Source organism: Balaenoptera physalus, assembly GCF_965194825.1.
Source record: "Balaenoptera physalus genome assembly, chromosome: 6".
Taxonomy (NCBI): Eukaryota; Metazoa; Chordata; class Mammalia; order Artiodactyla; family Balaenopteridae; genus Balaenoptera; species Balaenoptera physalus.
Window position 1 is genome coordinate 3,766,998 of NC_138885.1, and position 18,142 is coordinate 3,785,139.

The 18,142-nt window shown below is 46.6% G+C and overlaps 1 protein-coding gene across 1 annotated transcript in view; it reads left to right on the forward strand.

The window, feature by feature from the left end:
* HERC2 (HECT and RLD domain containing E3 ubiquitin protein ligase 2) overlaps nt 1–18,142 on the forward strand; it is a 214,764-nt gene that overhangs the window by 99,398 nt on the left and 97,224 nt on the right. The window contains exons 32-41 of the mRNA XM_082466157.1: nt 2,845–3,067; nt 4,164–4,356; nt 5,680–5,862; nt 7,765–7,946; nt 8,476–8,623; nt 8,702–8,898; nt 9,137–9,367; nt 10,201–10,339; nt 11,758–11,901; nt 14,543–14,685. Of these exons, the coding sequence (XP_082322283.1) occupies nt 2,845–3,067; nt 4,164–4,356; nt 5,680–5,862; nt 7,765–7,946; nt 8,476–8,623; nt 8,702–8,898; nt 9,137–9,367; nt 10,201–10,339; nt 11,758–11,901; nt 14,543–14,685 (1,783 nt within the window). The remainder of the gene's footprint in view (nt 1–2,844; nt 3,068–4,163; nt 4,357–5,679; nt 5,863–7,764; nt 7,947–8,475; nt 8,624–8,701; nt 8,899–9,136; nt 9,368–10,200; nt 10,340–11,757; nt 11,902–14,542; nt 14,686–18,142) is intronic.

The window sequence follows — 18,142 nt, forward strand, 5'->3', positions numbered from 1 at the left end:
GCAGTTAATTTCTATGCTTTTAGGAATTTATCCATTTCATCTAGGTTAGCTAATTTATTGGTGTACAGTTGTTCATAGTGTCATAATTCTTTTTATTTCTATAGGATCAGTAGCAATGTCCCCACTTTTTCTTTCTGGTTTTAGTGATTTGCATCTTCTCTTTTTTTTTTTTAGTTAATCTGCCTAAAAGTTTGCCAATTTTGTTGACATTTTTCAAAAAAACAACTTTTGGTTTTGTTGATTCTGTTGTTTTTCTATTTTCTATTTATCTCTGCTCTAATCTTTATTATTTCCTTCTTTCTGCTAACTTTGGGTTTACTTTGTTCTTGTTTTTCCAGTTCCTCCAGGTGTAGTTAAGTTATTGATTTGAGATCTTCTTTTTTTACTGTGTGCATTTATAGATTTAAATTTCTCCCTTAGCACTGATCTTGCTGCATCTCATACGCTTTGGTATGTTGTGTTTTTGTTTTCATTTGTCTCAAAGTATTAATTTCTCTTGTGATTTTTGTTTCTTTGGCTGGTTGTTTAAGTGTGTGTTATTTAATTTCCACATATTTGTGAATTTTCCAGTTTTCCTTCCGTTGTTAATTCCTAGTTTCATTCCATTGTGGTCCGAGAAGATAATTTATACGATTTTACTTATTTCAGTTTATTGAGACTTGTTTTGTGGCCTAACATACTGTTTCTCCTGGAGGGTGTTGTTCTCTGTGTCCTTGAGAAGAGTGTGTCTCCTGCTCTTTTTGTGTAGAATGTCTCTACATGTCTGTTAGATCTGATTGGTTTATAATGTTGTTCTTTGCCTGAAATTTTGAGATACTGCAGGGCCAGTATTGCAAGTCCAAATGAAAGAGCAAGGCTTTCCTGAGCTCTTTGATTTTGTCAGTCTTTGTGCCCACACGACCCATTCAGAAATACGTGCCATACTGTCAGTCAACATCTGATTTCTGCAGATCTCATTAGCAACTAAAAATTGTTTTTAAAAATCTTGAAAGTGTATTTCCATCTAGAAATTGCCTTTCTTTTTCCGCTGTCTCCCTTTTTTCCAGAGACTCCAGTAGGTAAAAGTCATAGCACAAATCATTAATTATGGGGGCTTCCTCTGTTAACAGTACTCAGGAGTTTAAATTCCAATCTGCCTACTGGCTGCAAAAAGCCAGGGAGTTGTGTCCAGTGAATACATATCTATCTTTGTTGCTTTCTCTGATCAAGGTGATTTCTCTTTCATACAAGAAATTATAAGCATATGTTTTATATTAATTTTTATGTATACATCTACATACAATAGCCACAAAATACAAAGCCACTTAGAAAAAGATTCTCCTTTTTTTCTTATTGCAAAATGTAAAACAGCAGCAAATTCAGCATTTACAGGGTTAACATTATAGCTGCCAGGGGAGATCCCAGATGGAATGCAACCCCTGCCCCTTCTGGGGCCTCACAGAGGCACTGCCAGGCTGAAGAAAAGACTATTTTCCCTCCAGTTTATCTAAAGCTTTTACTCCAGACCTGGGGATTGAATAACCTTTTTTTCTCCCTCTTGGAGGAGAGTGGAACACAAACTTTACATTTTTGACCCAGCCAAGCCCATCTTTGGGAATGTTTGGGGCACTTTTTCCTCTTACCTGGAGACAGAACAAAGACCACAGGGTTACCAGGGATGTGCTTTCCCCTCCCTCAGTCCAGCAAGCTGGCTCCTGGGGTTGAATTTACTGTTTTCAAATACATTGGTAAATTTTATTTCTCACAGCTGACAGGTCAGCTTCTGTTTTATACTATGGGTGGTTCCATGGCCACCAGGGACCAAATATTCATCATGTCCCATCCCTTCATTCTTTCTGGTACTGAACAATGCTTTTCCAATATCTCAGTGACTCAGGGTTGTTCTAGAGAATCCCGTTGCTGTCTCCCTGTGTCAGGGTCCCCAAGACCACCCCCAGTTTTAATGATTTGCTAGCAGGCCTCACAAGACTCCAGATATAGTCATACTTAGGGCTAAAGTTTATTACAGAGAAAGAATAGAAAGCAAAATCAACGATGGCATATGGGCAAAGTCTGGGAGAAACTAGACACAAGTCCTCTCCCAGTGGAGACCCACAGGGTGCACTTAGTTCCTCCAGCAAAGAGCTGTGACCACACATGTGAAGTGTTGTCTTCACATGCAAAGTGTGGAGACTCGTGCCGTGGAGACTCATGCCCTGTGCTTTCACTGGGGCAGGTCATGCAGGCATCTCTGCCTGGCACTTGAGTAAGTTTCAGGCCCCCCAGAAGGAAGCAGGTTTCAGCAGAGACCATGTTGTTTGTGCAAACAGTTTAGGCACAGGCATGCATTCTTGGCAGTTAGGGGATGGTGGGAGCCCTCACGAAATCCAGGTTCCCAGAGGCCAGCTGGTGGCCAGCTTGCAACAGGCTTTCTAGGGACAGCAGTATCAGGCCTGCTCTGTCACCTCTTTTCGTTACAGTACCGTAATTAAAGTTTGTTAATTTTTCACACTGTTAAACATTTAGGTGGTTATTTTTTGTTTTTCTGTTCTAATAAAAATATGAGTGATGAGTGTCTCTCTAATAACTTAAAATCATTTTGTTTTTTGGAGTGGGGCATAAGTCCTAGAAATAGAGTAAATGTCTTTCCTAAGAATTTTTATATCTTTTACATCTTCTGATACATATTTATATATTTTGTCCTCCACTTCCCTTTTTAAAAATTTTAGTTCTCATCAGTAAATTTTTCATGGTATTTGTTGTATAGGTAAAAAAATATACTATGGATTCTTTAAAATTATTATCTTCATTAATACGTAATATTTTTTAAAAAACGTATATGAAGATTAGGAAATTGTAACTACTTATTGGCTCATCTGCTGTTTCTGATGCTCTGATAGGCCCTAGTTGTGATAATGTTGAAGAAGATATGAACTCTTCCGCTCGAGGAGCTTCTGCCACAGTTTTGGAAGAGACGCGGAAAGAAACAGCTCCGGTACAGCTCCCAGTTTCAGGGCCAGAGCTGGCCGCCATGATGAAGATTGGAACCAGGGTCATGAGAGGCGTGGACTGGAAATGGGGTGATCAGGTGCTTAGAGATTTGACTTAAACACGTTGGCCATACGTTAGTCACCTTCTGCACACCCTGACTTGCATGCTGTGAGTCGGTGGAAACTGGAATAAATACCTCCCTCCCTCAAGGACACGTGTGATTGACAGGTGATGTAGTTGCTAATTTCCGGGCAGGTGAATAGAATCTCAAAACCAGTAGAGAGTAGCAGCGGCCTGCTGTAGGGCCCTTGAACAGGATCAAGTCTATGAGGAGTGGCGACTCTTTTCAGGAAACTCCTGGCATAGGCTCGACTTGAGGTGCAGCCCAGAACAAGCGTGAGAGGGAGCAGGGGAGAGTAATCCTCATCTGAATAATCGTGTCGTGAAAGCTCTGACACTGCCTCTGTGAGCTCACGGCCGTGTGCCGGTAAGGTGTCCTGACCCAGTGGCTACAGGCGCCTGCTTGGGTGGTGCGCACCTCTCCGCTTCTCCCCCAGCACTTTGCTCCTGTGTCTCCGTCAGGTCGCCCCAAGTAGAGGTCAGGGGCTGGGCTCTGCGCCGGTACGGGAGCCACTAGCTAAGGACAGCGCTCGCCCTTCTGTGACGTGGAGCGTTCTTGTCATGCCCAGGTTTTCTCAGCCTCACTCTTAAGCACATGCCTCCTGAGAATCAGCTCAGAAATCAGAGTGACCGGAACAGGTAGCAGCATCTCCTCGTAGAAATGAGAGGTAGAGATTCACTCTAAGATCCGGGGGGAAACTGAAGAACCAGAGGCAACGCGGAGATACTGGTGCTTGTTGGAGGTTCCTGACCTCGTGAAGCCCCAGGAGGGGTTGAGGGGGCCAAGGAGCAGGGTGGCAGGACCAGGCTGGAAAGTCTGGTCTCTGCATTGGCTTAGAGAGCATGCTAATTGAGGTGGTACTTTCCCCGCTCACCTCTTTGGTGAAGGAGTGCGAGCAGGTTAGTCCTGGTGTTCACTTTACAGTGGTGATGTGAGCTGGGCTTGTAGGTGGGTTTGGAGCCCCCTGTGGACTTGAGGGCCGTGTCCAGTGCTGCAGCCACCCTTACAGGCAGTGTTCCTGTGACAGACAGGCCCGCACACTTTTAACCAGTCTTTGCTTTGGCTTCCTCAGGACGGACCTCCTCCTGGCCTCGGCCGCGTGATCGGTGAACTTGGAGAGGATGGCTGGATCAGGGTCCAGTGGGACACAGGCAGCACCAACTCTTACAGGATGGGGAAGGAGGGGAAGTACGACCTGAAGTTGGCGGAGCTTCCGGCCTCTACGCAGCCCTCGGCAGACGACTCGGACACGGAGGACGACTCCGGTGGGTGCCCGGGGGACCTGGCAAGCTGTGTGTTGGCTGCCCGTCCTTTCATCTGGGAGTGAGAGGCGCTCTGTAGGTCAGGCTTTTCCCGAAGGTCTGGTTGAAACAGGCCCCAGGTGATTCTGAGGGACTTGACTCCCCAGTTCACCTCGGAGACGGTGGGGGGGGCGGGGGGCGGCAGTGGGGGGCTTGCTGTGTCCTCTCCTCTGGTGGGCCTCCTGGTGTCCCTGAGCCTGTTCCTGGAGTAGTGGACATTGCCTCACGGTGCCCTGAGCATGTGTTCTTCCGTCTTTCACCTTCCCCGCCGAGGCCCTTCCCTCAGAATGTGGCACATAACGTGGAGTTAGTCAGTACCTTACTGCCTTAGAGAAAGTGAGGGTGAGAACTTAGAGTGACCTCAGAAAGTTAACCCTGTAAGGAGAGGTAAGGCTGTGGGAGGAGGGCTTCATGACATCTTTTGAGACGCGTCTGAAAGACCCTGGGATGCCGATCTTGGTGAGACTGTCTAGGAGGCTGGCACTGATTCTTGGGGCTCAGGTGTCTGCTGTATGCGTCGCACGGCAGGCTCCCAAGGTCACGCTTATGGTTAGGAGAGGAGACCCAAGAGGCTGAGCTCGCTAGAGAAGGGGTGGCGTCGAAGGTGGCAGAGGCTGTGTCCTGTGCCCACCGCACGTGCAGGCTGCTCCGTGCGTGTCAGATGTGAACGGGTGACCCCTGTCTTGGGCGTGTTAGGAGGAGCGTGCGGGAAGCTGTGTGGCCCTGCCTAGGTAGCTGGTGCTGCTTTGTTTTCACTGTATCCGGCAGTGTTCAGGCCAGGTGTCCCTCCTCCCGGCTCTCTGCCTGGGGGCTTCGCCTGTGAAGTTGGGCCCTGAGCAGGGCAGGCCAAGTGACGGCGAGGTGGCCCAGTCATGTCTCCCTCATCCAGACGCCGATGGCCTGGACGTGTGAGCACGAGCTCCACCTCCTTGGAGGTGGCCACCTCATCTTCGTCGGGGCATACATAGCCAACTCATCAGCAGCCAGCTTTTGACGTTTGATAAGTTGGATCCTTGAAATCGTTTTAGTGCTTCTGAGCTGTATGCTGAGATTGCTTTAAAAAACTCAACTGTAATTTAAAAGGCTTGTTTCCTTTGAGTAAGGTGGGGCCAGAGCTGATTAGGGTGAGCGTTTGTGCATCCTGAATTCCATCTTTAATTGCAAAGAGCTGCTTCCCTTTCCACAGTAAGAAAAGAAGAATGTGATATTAAATCCCTTAAGTTACATGCAGGGACATTTTCCCGTTTATTTGGGAGTATAGTTCCTTATTTTGATTCTTTTTTTCAGAAGCTGAACAAATTGAAAGGAACATTCACCCCACTGCGGTGATGCTTACCAGCACTGTTAATTTACTGCAGACTCTCTGTCTTTCTGCTGGAGTCCATGCTGAAGTTATGCAGAGCGAAGCCATCAAGACTCTGTGTGGGCTGCTGCGAATGTTGGTGGAGAGTGGGACGACAGACAAGACATGTATGCAGTGGACAGTTGTGGGCCACAGAGTCAGAAGTGGGCTGTGGATTTGTCATGTGTTTGTGTGTGTGTGTGCATGTGGGGGAGCGTGGGTGTGTGTGTCAGTGTCATAGGGCTGCTGCTGTAACGAATTACCACAAACATGGTGTATTAGTTTGCTTAAGCTGACACATCAAAGTACCACAGTCTAGCAGCCTCAATAACAGAAATTTATTTCTTCACAGTTCTGGAGGCTAGACGTTCAAGATCAAGGTGTCAGCCGGGCAGGTTCCTTCTGAGGACCGTGAGGGCAGGAAGGATCTGTTCCAGGCCTCTCCCCTGATTTCTGATGGTTTGCTGGCAGTCTTTGGCATTCCCTGGCTTGTAGATCTCTGCCCTCATCTTCACATGGCATTCTCCCTGTGTGTGTCTGTCTCCGAATTTCCCCTTTTTATAAGGACATCAGTTACATTGGATTAAGGACTCACCCTAATCTAGTTTAGCCTCATCTAAACTAATCACATCTGCCATGGCCCTGTTTCCAAATAAGGTCCCATTCTGAGGTAGTAGGGGTTAGGACTGAACACAGTTCAACCCTGAACAGTGGGTTAGAACAACAACTTCCTTCTCTCAGAATTCTGGATACCAGAAGTCCAAAATCCAGGTGCCGTCAGGCCTGTGCTCCCTCTGAACACTCTAGGGGAGGGCCCCTCGATTTCTCTTTGAGCTTTGGTAGCTCCAGTGTTCCTTGGCTTGTGGCCACATCATTCCAGTTTCTGTCTCATCTTCACTTGGATGCCTCCTCTGTTCTTTTCTGCCTCTTATAAGGGCTTTCATTGGATTTGGGGTTCACCCTAATCCAGTATAATGTCATCTCAATCCTTACCTTACTTACATCTGTGAAGAGTTTATTTCCAAATAAGGTCACGTCTGAGGTTCTGGGTGAACATGAATTTTGGGGGATACAATTCAACCTACAAAAGTGTTTTCACTATGTGAATGTGAGTATGTGTAAGTGTGGGAGAAGTTGAGGAAGTGAGTGGAGCAAACGTGTGTGTGTACGTGTGCAGGTTTGAGTGCATGTGTGTGTGTACACGTGAGTGTGAGTTTGAGTGAGACTGAGTGTGGGTGTGGATGTGTGTAACTGGGTATGTGTGAGTGATTGTGAGTGGCCATGAGAGTGCGTGCCTGAGGCGTGGTGGGGTGCGAGTGCCTGTGCATGTGTGTGGGTGAGTGTGACTGAGTATGGGAGACAGCATGTCTGAAGGGTGGTGTCCCTGGAAGCCTGGAGAGCAGGAGGGCTGGGCCGTGGGAGCTGGGGAAGGGGAGCTGGTCCGGGATCTGAGCAGCTCACGTGGCGTGACCCCACCTCAGGGCCTCTGCCAGCCAGGAGGGCTCGGAAGCCCCAGGTGTCCACTAGTGGAGACCCCGGGAGGAGCAGATAGGGTCATGCTCTCGGCAGAGCCAAACCGGGTAAACTAAATCCTGTGAAAACTTCTTATTCTCATTCTACTATCGTTGCCTTCTTAAACTTGGATTGGAAATTTATGATGCAGATCAAAATATAAACAAGCTCATGGGGGATATTGAAAACATGTGAGATTTACAAACTGTACCAGATGCCCTCCCACAGATAACTGCTGTTGAATTGTGAATTGCTTTCCTACTGCTTAGAGACAGTAAGTAGATGAAATTCCTTAGCGAGTTTGAGTTACTCCATGTACCTCAGAGATTTTTAAAATGTAAAGTGTTCCTTGAGCTAAGTCGCAAGTCGTCCTGTTCCTCTCACTTAGGGTAATTGAAACTGTGATATACGTGTAAAGGAGCTTATTATTGCGCATAACGTGGTGTAGCTAGATAAAAGTTGCGCCGGGCATGCACTCCTGGAAACGGGGTGCCAGCGGGTCTGTCTTGCCCTGGCAGCCTCCCCCGGCAGGCGGGTGCGCCGGGAGCAGCACCGGAGCTGGTGCACCCTGGGCTTCGTGCGCAGCATCGCCCTCACGCCGCACATGTGCGCCGCCCTCAGCTCGCCGCCCTGGATCGCGCTGCTCACGACGGTCGTGGAGGGACACGCGCCGTTCACCGCCGCCTCGCTGCAGCGGCAGGTAACTGTGCTGCCAGACTGACCCCCGCTCAGCGTGAGTTCGGGGACTGTGGGAGCCCCATCAGAGCTGGCATCGAGCTGGCCGTCGTCATTAGGTGCCTGAGGGCAGAAAAGAACTAGAACTAACACAGTAGATTTTCTACAGTTCAGAGGCTGAGGATATCGATTATTTTAAATTGATTCGGTTGTTAAACCTTAGTTGACTTGCTTTCCTGTGAAGTGATAAATCCTACCAGCTGCTCTGATCTGCTTCACAGGAGTTGTGGTATAATTGTCTTGAGAAGAATTAAACTAAAAGGAATTATTCTTTAATTAAATGAATGTCTGCATGTGTAATGTAGCTTATTTTTTAACCTCTGATAATCCATATCCCTAGTCAACTTGGATGTAATTATCTTGCTGTAAAATAATGAATATTAGAATTTTCACATGATTAATTGTGTTACGGGAACAAAAACTAAAGTAGAATCTCCTAATCTGTCAGACGGTGGCTTTCTTTAATGCTCGCTGTTTTCAACTGCCTTTACCAGATCTTAGCTGTACATTTACTGCAAGCGGTACTTCCGTCGTGGGACAAGACGGAAAGGGCAAGGGACATGGAGTGCCTTGTGGAGAAGCTGTTTGGCTTCCTGGGGCGCTTGCTCACCACCTGCTCTTCAGATGTCCCGCTGCTCAGAGGTGGGCGGCTCTCCTCCTTATCGGGGTCCCGGGTAAGCGAGCGGCGTCACGAGGCCCTCCTTCACGTGTCTCCCGCAGAATCCACGCTGAGGAGGCGGAGGGCCCGGCCGCAGGCCTCCCTGACTGCCACGCACAGCAGCACGTTGGCGGAGGAGGCGGTGGCGCTGCTCCGCACCCTGCACTCCCTGGGCCAGTGGAACGGACTCATCAACAAGTACATCAACTCGCAGCTGCGCTCCGTCGCCGCCGGCTGCGCGGGGAAGCCGGCGGAGGGGGTGGGTGCCGCGCCGCCTTTCACAGCGGCTAGTTTTTCTCTGTAGAATGCTGATTTAGCTTTCAGATTACCTTTTTAAATGCTGTGTATTTTGTTCAAGGGTGTATTTTAGAATACTTTTTACTGGAAAAAATTATTGAGGAAACTAACGTAAAAGTGAATTCGGCTTAATTGCAAGTGTGTAGGAGACAGGCAGCCCCTGGGCTCTCGTCTACAAGCTTGCTGTCTGTCTGCATTAGGCTCTGTTAGAGGACTACTTTCCTGACTCTGAGACCCCTGAGGTGGGGGGCCTCATGGCAGTCCTGGCTGTGATTGGAGGCATTGACGGTCGGTTGCGACTAGGGGGACAAGTCATGCATGATGAGTTTGGAGAAGGCACCGTGACTCGCATCACCCCGAAGGGCAAAATCACCGTGCAGTTCTCCGACATGCGGACGTGTCGCGTTTGCCCACTGAATCAGCTGAAGCCAGTAGGTGAACTTGTGTTCGGGTTACTAGGTAATGAGGCAAAGGGGTTTTATACTAGACCTGGGAAGAACTTGATTCTTGTAGTCTAGGTTGGCCTTCTAGGAAGCTACCCACCTTAAGGAAAACCGTCTATCTTTCTTCCTTTGATTAACAGGACCTACCTCACAGGGTTGTATATGGATTAGTAGTTCGTGTGTCTTATTTTAAGCCTCAAAAGACATGAAGGGGCATTAGCAATTTAGAGGGTCCTGTGTAAGTATAAGTTAGTTTTATTTATTTCAAAATGTGAATTTATGAAATTTATTTTTTATTGAACGACTCAACTTTCAAAAAAACCTTAAAAATGACTCCTTTAAAAAAAATGATCTTTCTTCATGAGTGTGACATGACATATGTAGCAGCTACTGTCGTCTTAAATCTGTGAATTAGGGATCCATAGGGAAAGTGAGTGATTTATATTACTTTGATGTGACCTAAGTGCAATTTGCCTATATCTTTCAATAAAATACTGTTTTTGATTATTACAGGAATATATGCATGTTGTAGAAAATTTGAAATGTATAGAAAATACCTAAGAAGTTAATAACTACCACCATGATGTAATTATTGTTTAACAAGTCGGTAAAGAAAAAATTAATTTAGGTTATATTTACTATGCATGTAAGCCTTTATCTTGCCTTCAGGGTCATCTTTTTAAAATTATTTTCAGATCTAGAAAGACTTATGAATATGTGTGTTGCTTCAGAATTACGACTCATAGTTATGATAACTTTCAGAACATTCATTTGTCCTTCTCGTTGGACACACTTTGAAGGTTTCTGTGCTCCCTCTCCAGCTTCCTGCTGTGGCGTTCAGCGTCACCAACTTGCCCTTCACAGAGCCCATGCTCTCGGTCTGGGCTCAGCTGGTGAACCTTGCTGGAAGCAAATTGGAAAAACACAAAATAAAGAAGTCACCTAAACAGGGTTTTGCAGGTCAGTACATGCCTTTCATGATGAAACAGCTACAGTCTTAACTATTGTTGTTTGGACAGTGTTTGTTGTTTTGTCAGAGCAAGTTCTGTCACTGCTGAAGTCTTTGGGTTCAGATGGATTGCCATTGGTTGAGTGACAACGGGTGTGGAGATGAGAGTAGGTGATGCAAAGAATGATGCCATGGCGGGGGTGGCACCTGAAGAACTCCAGGCCTCCCCACCTCCCGGTGCCAGCGTTCTTCTGCGCACACTTTTTGAAGACGAGTCTGTGTTCTTTCCCCCTCCCCATTTACCCCCTGGCCTCATCACAGCCATACCCAGCAAGGCCTGTGTGTTTGGACCTGCCTCGCTTGGTGTCTGGACGCTGGCCACCCGTCGAAGACCAAGGCCGCTCACGCTTGAACTCTTCCTCTTCCACTGCTCTCTTGACTTTCCTTACATTGTCGCTCACATATTCTTTGAGAGTTCTTCTCCCTGACCATTCTTTGCACATTGGAAATCCTTGTGGTTTCATCCATAACTTCTTGATCTTTCTGCCCACTCTTCTTGAGTTTTCTCACCCATTTCTCCCCATTCCTGTAGTTGCTGCTGCAGCGTTTATGATGGTAAACACCTTTAACTCTGGATCTCCAGTTCACATCTCTGGCTAGAGGGCCAGGTGCATGTAAACCACAGCATGTCAACAATTCAACTAACTTCGTCCCTTAGCCAGTGTTTCCTGTCACAGTGAATAAACCTGTCTGCCAGGTATTCGAGCTTGGTGCCCCAGTGGCACCTCTGGCTCTTCCTGTGCCCTTCCATCCCACATTCCCACGTCCCCATGCTGCCTTCCATGGCCTCCAGCATGCCCTGCTTTGGAACGCTGCTGCTGTGACTGTAATCTGGCTCTCCTTGTGGTCTGCCTACCATCCTTGTGGTGGCTTCCCCAGTCTGTTCCTCAGTCCGCCCATGGACATTACTGCAGTCATTTGTTTAGATAAGATTCTGTAGGGTGCGATGATTTTGGTGAGTTAGAGAACTGTATGCTGTGAGTATCTGACAAAAGTGTCTCATAGGCGTCTTGGGAAGACAAGGTGAAAGTATTTAATTTGTGATGTAGGTATCTGGTTGAAATTTCAGCAATTTGGGAAATATTTGATTATGCTGGCAATAGCTAACATGGTTCTAACTGTGTTAAACCGTCTAATACTCGCCCCATCCCGAGGTAATGCATGGGGAGCGGGAAAGGGAGAAGACCTGGGGGAGGTAGAGGACGCTTACCCACAGTACTGGGAAAGGCAAGTCCTACATTACGGACAGGCTTTGACATGGTCAGCTGAGTCCCTCAGGGCAGTGCCTTCCTCAAGGCTGTACAGCTGCTGAGAGGGAGAGCCCAAGCAGCGTGTTCCATTCCTGCTGAGTCCTTTTTTTTACCCACAGGGCAGGTAGACTTGGACCTGCTGAGGTGCCAGCAGCTAAAGCTGTACATTCTGAAGGCGGGCCGTGCTCTGCTTTCCCACCAGGACCAGCTCAGGCAGATCTTGTCTCAGCCAGCTGTTCAGGAGGCCGCAGCTGCTCATACAGGTATCTTTTTAAGGAGCCCTTTTGAATCTGTCAGAAAGGCAGATACTCCAATAGGAAACAGGCAAGGGACATGAACAGGCAGTGCATAAAAGGGGAGGTACAGATGGCTTCTACATGTACAAGGAAGATGTGCAGCCTGGCTAGTAATTGATGAAAAGTGATAGGCAAAGCCGGAGGGGATTTGGTGGGGAGGGAGAGAAAACAGTGCTCTACTGCCTCACTATTTAAAGTGCGGCCCAAGGACCAGTAGCATTGATGGCACATAGGAACATGTAGAAATGTGGACTCTCAGGCCACACCCCAGAGCTAAGAAATCAGGATCTGCGTTTTTAACAAGGCCCTAAGGTGGTTCATATGCACGTAAAGTGGCACTGCTCTAACACTTTGCCAGTGGGAATTTAAGTTGGTACAACCATTTAATGGGCATTTGAGGAAATGTTAGACTTCAAAATGCACACACACACATATCTGTATCTGTATATCCAATGATTAGCAAGTCATCTTGTGGGAATTTATCACATGAGAAGGCATGGAGATACGTGTTTACAGACGCTCATTATGGCTTTTTTGTTGGTATTGTTTTTGTGACGAAAACTGGAGACACCTAAATGCCCATTATTAAGTGGGGTACCCATGCAGTGGAATACCATGGCGCCGTTCACAATGATGATATATATATATATGTATATGTTAATGCCATGGAAATTTGAAAATGATAAACAAAAAAGCTCATTGCTATGTATATCAGTTTGTAGATTTGCCATAGATTCATTTGCTTACCAAAACAGTGACAGTAGAAGTTCAGCTGACTTTATGTTCTGTGTACTCTTATATATAACCTCAATTTTCTGGAATGAGTTCCTATCACTTTGAATAGAAAAAAAACCAAAGCTATGAAATATTTTTTGATTACCTATTATTGAGGGACATTGTGTTAAATATTATGGGGAGCAAGATAGTCCTTGTTTATGATTTTTTACTCTCTGGGGTGAGGGTGGGGATAGAAAATGGACGCAGATGGCTCTGTCCAAGGTACGGGCCTGTGTGCTGTAAGACATGTGAGCACAGGTTCACAGGCGTCTGGGGGATGCTGGCAGCGGAGGGCTGGGGAGAGCAGCCTTGGAAGTGTGTGGCAGACCCTGGGTGCAGGGTACTGAGGCGTCTCCGTCCCGCGGGAGGAGACGGTAGGAGCACAGGCATAAGCAGTAAGTATGTGGGTCCTGAGCTTTGTAAGGAGCTCAGCGTTTATCGAGGACTGTGGGGCTAAAGCTGGAGAGGTCAGTTGAAGTCATGTGATAGAGTGCCCTGACTACCAGAATGAGAGGTAAGGCTGACTGGGGAAGCTGTGGCAGCGCCTGTCATGACAAGGACTCATGTTGAGGAAGATAAATACATACGCTAGTGAGTTATAGGAGTATTTGAAACAGGGAGATCATGGAGATGGGGGCAATTGTGTCAAGTGATGAGGTGTCTTCCAGAGGAAGGCATGAAAAATGGAAAGAAGGTATCAGTAGACACTGTGATGGTGTAGTCTTTTCGATGATATCTTTTTGGAAAACTAGTGAAAAGTCAAAGATGGCTAATGTTTCAAGCTTGAGTTATAGGGAGAATAGGGAGGAGGGCTGTTGACAAAAATTAGAAAGTCCAGTGGAGCGTGGGGTGTTTCGTTTTGTTTCCTAGACTTAAGAGGGCATTATGAATTTAATGATAACATGCTGAGTATGAGGTAAATCTAATGAAAGTGCAGATTCATTCCGTATTAGACATTAGGGACCTTGAAGATAATCCACAGTGGTATTAGAAGATCAGGAACCAGAGCCCAGGGAATTGGATTGGCTGTTCTGTGGTCACCCCGATGAGGAGCTATGGCAGCACTGAATCAGGATTACCATCCCACGCTTGGGGCAGATCAAGGGCTCCAGATGGAGCCTGTCTAGAACAGGGCTTAAAAAATCCACCACAGCCACCTGTTTTACAAAGTTTTATGGGAACATAGCCGCACCTGCTTGTTTACATGTCATCTCTGGCCGCTTTCACACTTCAGTGGCAGAGTTGAGTAGCTGTGACAGACCCTGTGGTCGGTAAGCCTAAACTGTTTACTCTCTGGCACTTCGAGGCGATTTACAACCTCTGGTCTAGAGGATTAGTTGAAATTGTAACCAAACCTGGCTATCAGTGGTCCCAGGGCAAACACGAAGTGCCAGACACCTCACCCGAAGCTGCTCACATTACAACAAAAGACATCACCCTGACCACACGTCATGTTTGGAATTGGTGTCAGTTTATAGTCTGAACAAGGTTAACAGAAAAACCATTGCTAGAGATACAAACTTGGGAGTGTTCATAGTAGGGGTTTCTGGAGCAATGAGTGAGCACCAAGATGGAAAAGGTTAAGAACTGGACCAAGGGCAGGAATCTGGGAGGTAGCTTTGGTTGGCTCTAAAGACACAGACAGGTGAACTAAAGAAGGACTGAGGCCAAAAAGCAGGGAGTGGAAAAAGCCTTGAAGATTTTGGTTACCTGATGCTTGATAAGGTAGAAATCACACCTGGTTTAACATGCTCAGTGCACTATCTTTTGTAGTAAGGAAATGTTTGCTGTTGAAAATGCGGTGTCATCCATATTTTGTTTTTAAATTCAGATGATGGAGCAGCTGCATCCCCTGACCTTGGGGACATGTCTCCTGAAGGGCCACAACCCCCAATGATCCTCTTGCAGCAGTTATTGGCCTCGGCCACCCAGCCATCTCCAGTGAAGGCCATATTTGACAAACAGGAGCTTGAGGTACAGTCAGTAGCCTTGGCAATTTTAATCCAGTGCATTAGATTGTGAACAACTTTTTTTCCTAGATGTGTATTTTCTTACGGATATAGTCTAATTTTAAATGATATGCCAAAATAATTCTTATGACTAGGTAGGTTTTAACCATGTTTGTCATAGAATATTACAATACTAGTTAGAGAATGAATGAGTTAAAGTTTAATCTTATTTAGAGTTTCTGTGAATTATCTGTAAAAATCAACTAGATTCAGCATTTGGGTTAATGCTCAAATATTCATGGAGGGATCTTTTTCCAGGAAATATTATTACTGAAAGAGCCCCATTAGACCTAGGAACATGGCACTTGCTCATTTGGTTCACTCACGCCAAAGCCTGCCTCGAGCATGCCTTGTTGCTGCCAGGCTCTCAGCCAACACCCTGTTTTGGAGCACGTGCACTGCACTGCATACTCAGGGGTGGGGCTGTGGGCATGTTCCCATAGAAGAGACTGACATCTGACCACGTCTAAGCATGATGGGAACTTTCATGGCCCACCACGTGGAGGACTAGATATTTTAAAAAATACTTCTTGCTTTGTACTACATCAGAAATTCTGGACAAAATATCAAAGACAAAAACAAAACCTTGGGGGCTTCCCTGGTGGCACGGTGGTTAAGAATCCGCCTGCCAATGCAGGGGACACGGGTTCGAGCCCTGGTCCGGGAAGATCCCACATGCCGTGGAGCAACTAAGCCCGTGCGCCACAACTACTGAGCCTGCGCTCTAGAGCCCGTGAGCTGCAACTACTGAGTCCGCGTGCTGCAACTACTGAAGCCTGTGTGCCTAGAGCCCGTGCTCCGCAACAGGAGAAGCCACTGCAATGAGAAGCCCACGTATCGCAACTGAGAGTAGCCCCCACTCACTGCAAGTAGAGAAATCCCGCGTGCAGCAGCGAAGACCCAGCACAGCCAAAAATAAATAAATAAATTAAAAAAACACACACACAAAAACCAAAACCTTGAGTGCTCAATTTGGCAGGCAGACAATACCGTAGTAGAAATCTTCAGAGACTAAGACCCTGTGGGGAGCGAGGATCCAGAGTGAGCTAGGAAGCTGGTGGGGGGCAAAGGGAGAAGGCAGGAAATGTTGGGCATGGGGGCAGCAGGAGAGGAGGGTGCCGGGCCTTCTCCAAGTAGGCCTGAATGCCAGCTACTCCTTAGGTCTGAAAACTTGAGATGGGAGATCAGGTGAAAGTTGCTGCAAGGCTGTGTTGCCAGTCACCTATCAGATAAAAACAGGACGCTGAGCAATGAAGAGGGTGTTGGGCAGATGCACCCCAGAGCCATGCTGGGAGGTGCCCAGTGTTACGGGGAAAGATAAGACTTGGAGGAAACAAGGAGACATGGAGTTGTCCTTTAAGAACCGGGAAGGGCTACTGTACCAGAGAGAGAGCTTCCATTGCTTTGCCTCCATTGATTCTGATGGAAATTCAGCTGACATTCTTATTGTTCTGTATGAAATGTCTTTCATTTCCTCTGGCTGCATTTAGTATTTTCTGTTTTTCTTTTTGTTTTCTTCAATTTGACTAAGTGTGCTTATGGTGTAGGTGGTTTTTCCCCCTTATACTCCTTGGGGTTTGCTTAAGTTACTTGTAGCTCTGACTTGATTTTTTTTTCTCCCCACCAAATTTGGATACTATTGACTATGATATTTTTTTCCTGTCCCGCTCTCTTTTGTTCTTTTCTAAGATTATTGCTGTAGTTTGCTAGATTATTAGTGAGTTTCTGTTATTTTTAAGTCTCTTGGTTAAATGGCTTGGTTAACTGTACTGAACTGTTTTAAAGGTCAGGGTGTGCTGCTTTATTGGGTCTAATCTGCTGTAAGCCACCCAAGAAATTCTTTATTTTATATTTTCAGATCTCATATTTCCATTTGGTTCATATTTTATAGTTTTATCGTTCTTGACAGTTCCCATCTCTTCACCCTTTATATCTATCTTGTACTGTATATTTTAAAACATATATCTGATTGTTATGTTAAATTTCTTATTTGCTAATTCTATTGCCTAGGCCACTTGTTGGTCTGCTACCAGTGGCAGTTTTTTCTTCTGATTATTGATTCTGCTTCTTTACATATCTAAAAAAAATTTATTGTATTCTGGATGTTTTGGATATTATGTCATATGGGCTCTGGGTCTGTCACCTTCCTCTGGAGAATGAGGAATTTTATTTTTGTAGATGGTTCAGTACCTGGTAGTTTTCCTCAGTCTAAGGAGGCCTGTTTCTCGACTTTTTGGTGATGATTTATTTTTGTTTGGCCCTTAGTCCTGGTTCCTGGTCTCTAATTCTGTGGGATTTAGAATCTCTTCTGAGGTTTCAGTGGAGACCTTTACATCTTGAGCAACGTGCTGAAACTTGGTTGGACTGGGATGTCACACCGTCTCCCTAGCACTGGGCCTTCCAGCAGTTTCTTTTGGCTGGGTTCTTGAGTCTCACACACGCTCAGTTTTGCCGCCCGCCAAAGATTCGAGGGTAGACCGCATGTGCATTTTGTGGTTCTCCCTCACCTCTACTTGCTCTGGCAGGCCGCTGTCCAGTGACAGTGCCCCTGTTAGCGGCTTGCCTGTGGGCTTCCCTGTGGTCAAGGTTGCACCTGTTCCTGTTTTCTCCGGGACCTTCAAACAGTTTTTAAAAATATTTTGTCCAGAATTCATAATTATCATCACGGCAGAGGCTTAGTCCAGTTCCCTCTCCATTACCAGAACCAGAATCCCTAGTTCGATCTGGTTCTGAGTTGTAAGCTTTTAGGAAGCCTGTCACTTCCGAGTTATTCGGACTTCACAGCAAAACCCTAGGCTTTTGACACTTCCTAAGCACTGGAAGGCCCAACGGTGTCTTCTGTTTCCTCCGAATGCCTTCCACACATGTTCAGTTAAAAAAAAAAAAAGCAAGTCTCAGTGCTGTGAGAACAACTGAAGAGAAGGGGCAGAGAGCTGCAAGTGGACCAGGGGGAGGGCTCCCTGTCCGGAGGCAGGCAGTTCCCAGCTGCAGGCCACGGTGATGCATGTATTCATTGATTCACTGCAATTTGTTACCCAGTATTCTTTATTTCCCTCATTTTTTTTATACCGTGTTTAACCCCCAGAGTGGCTTTTCTGCCTTTGAATAGTTGGGAGTTGATTTGGTGGCACACGAGAGGGTCCTGTGCCATCTCTGACCTGCGTGCAGGGGGAAGAAAGCGGGAGGCTGTGGGCACTGACCTGTCATGGGGAAGGGTGGGGGTCCCTTTCTCCCGCCCCATCAGGCCTCTCACCTGTGTTCGCTCGCTCAGTGTTCGGGGCTGCTGTGAAGTTTCCTCAGTGGATGTTGATAATTAGCTCATTTACTAGGTAGACTCTGTGTGTACTGAAGCAGGAGTTATTTGACCATTGAATCTTTCCTCTGCATTCAACTACGAAAGTTGTCTTTGTTGTTTTTAAACA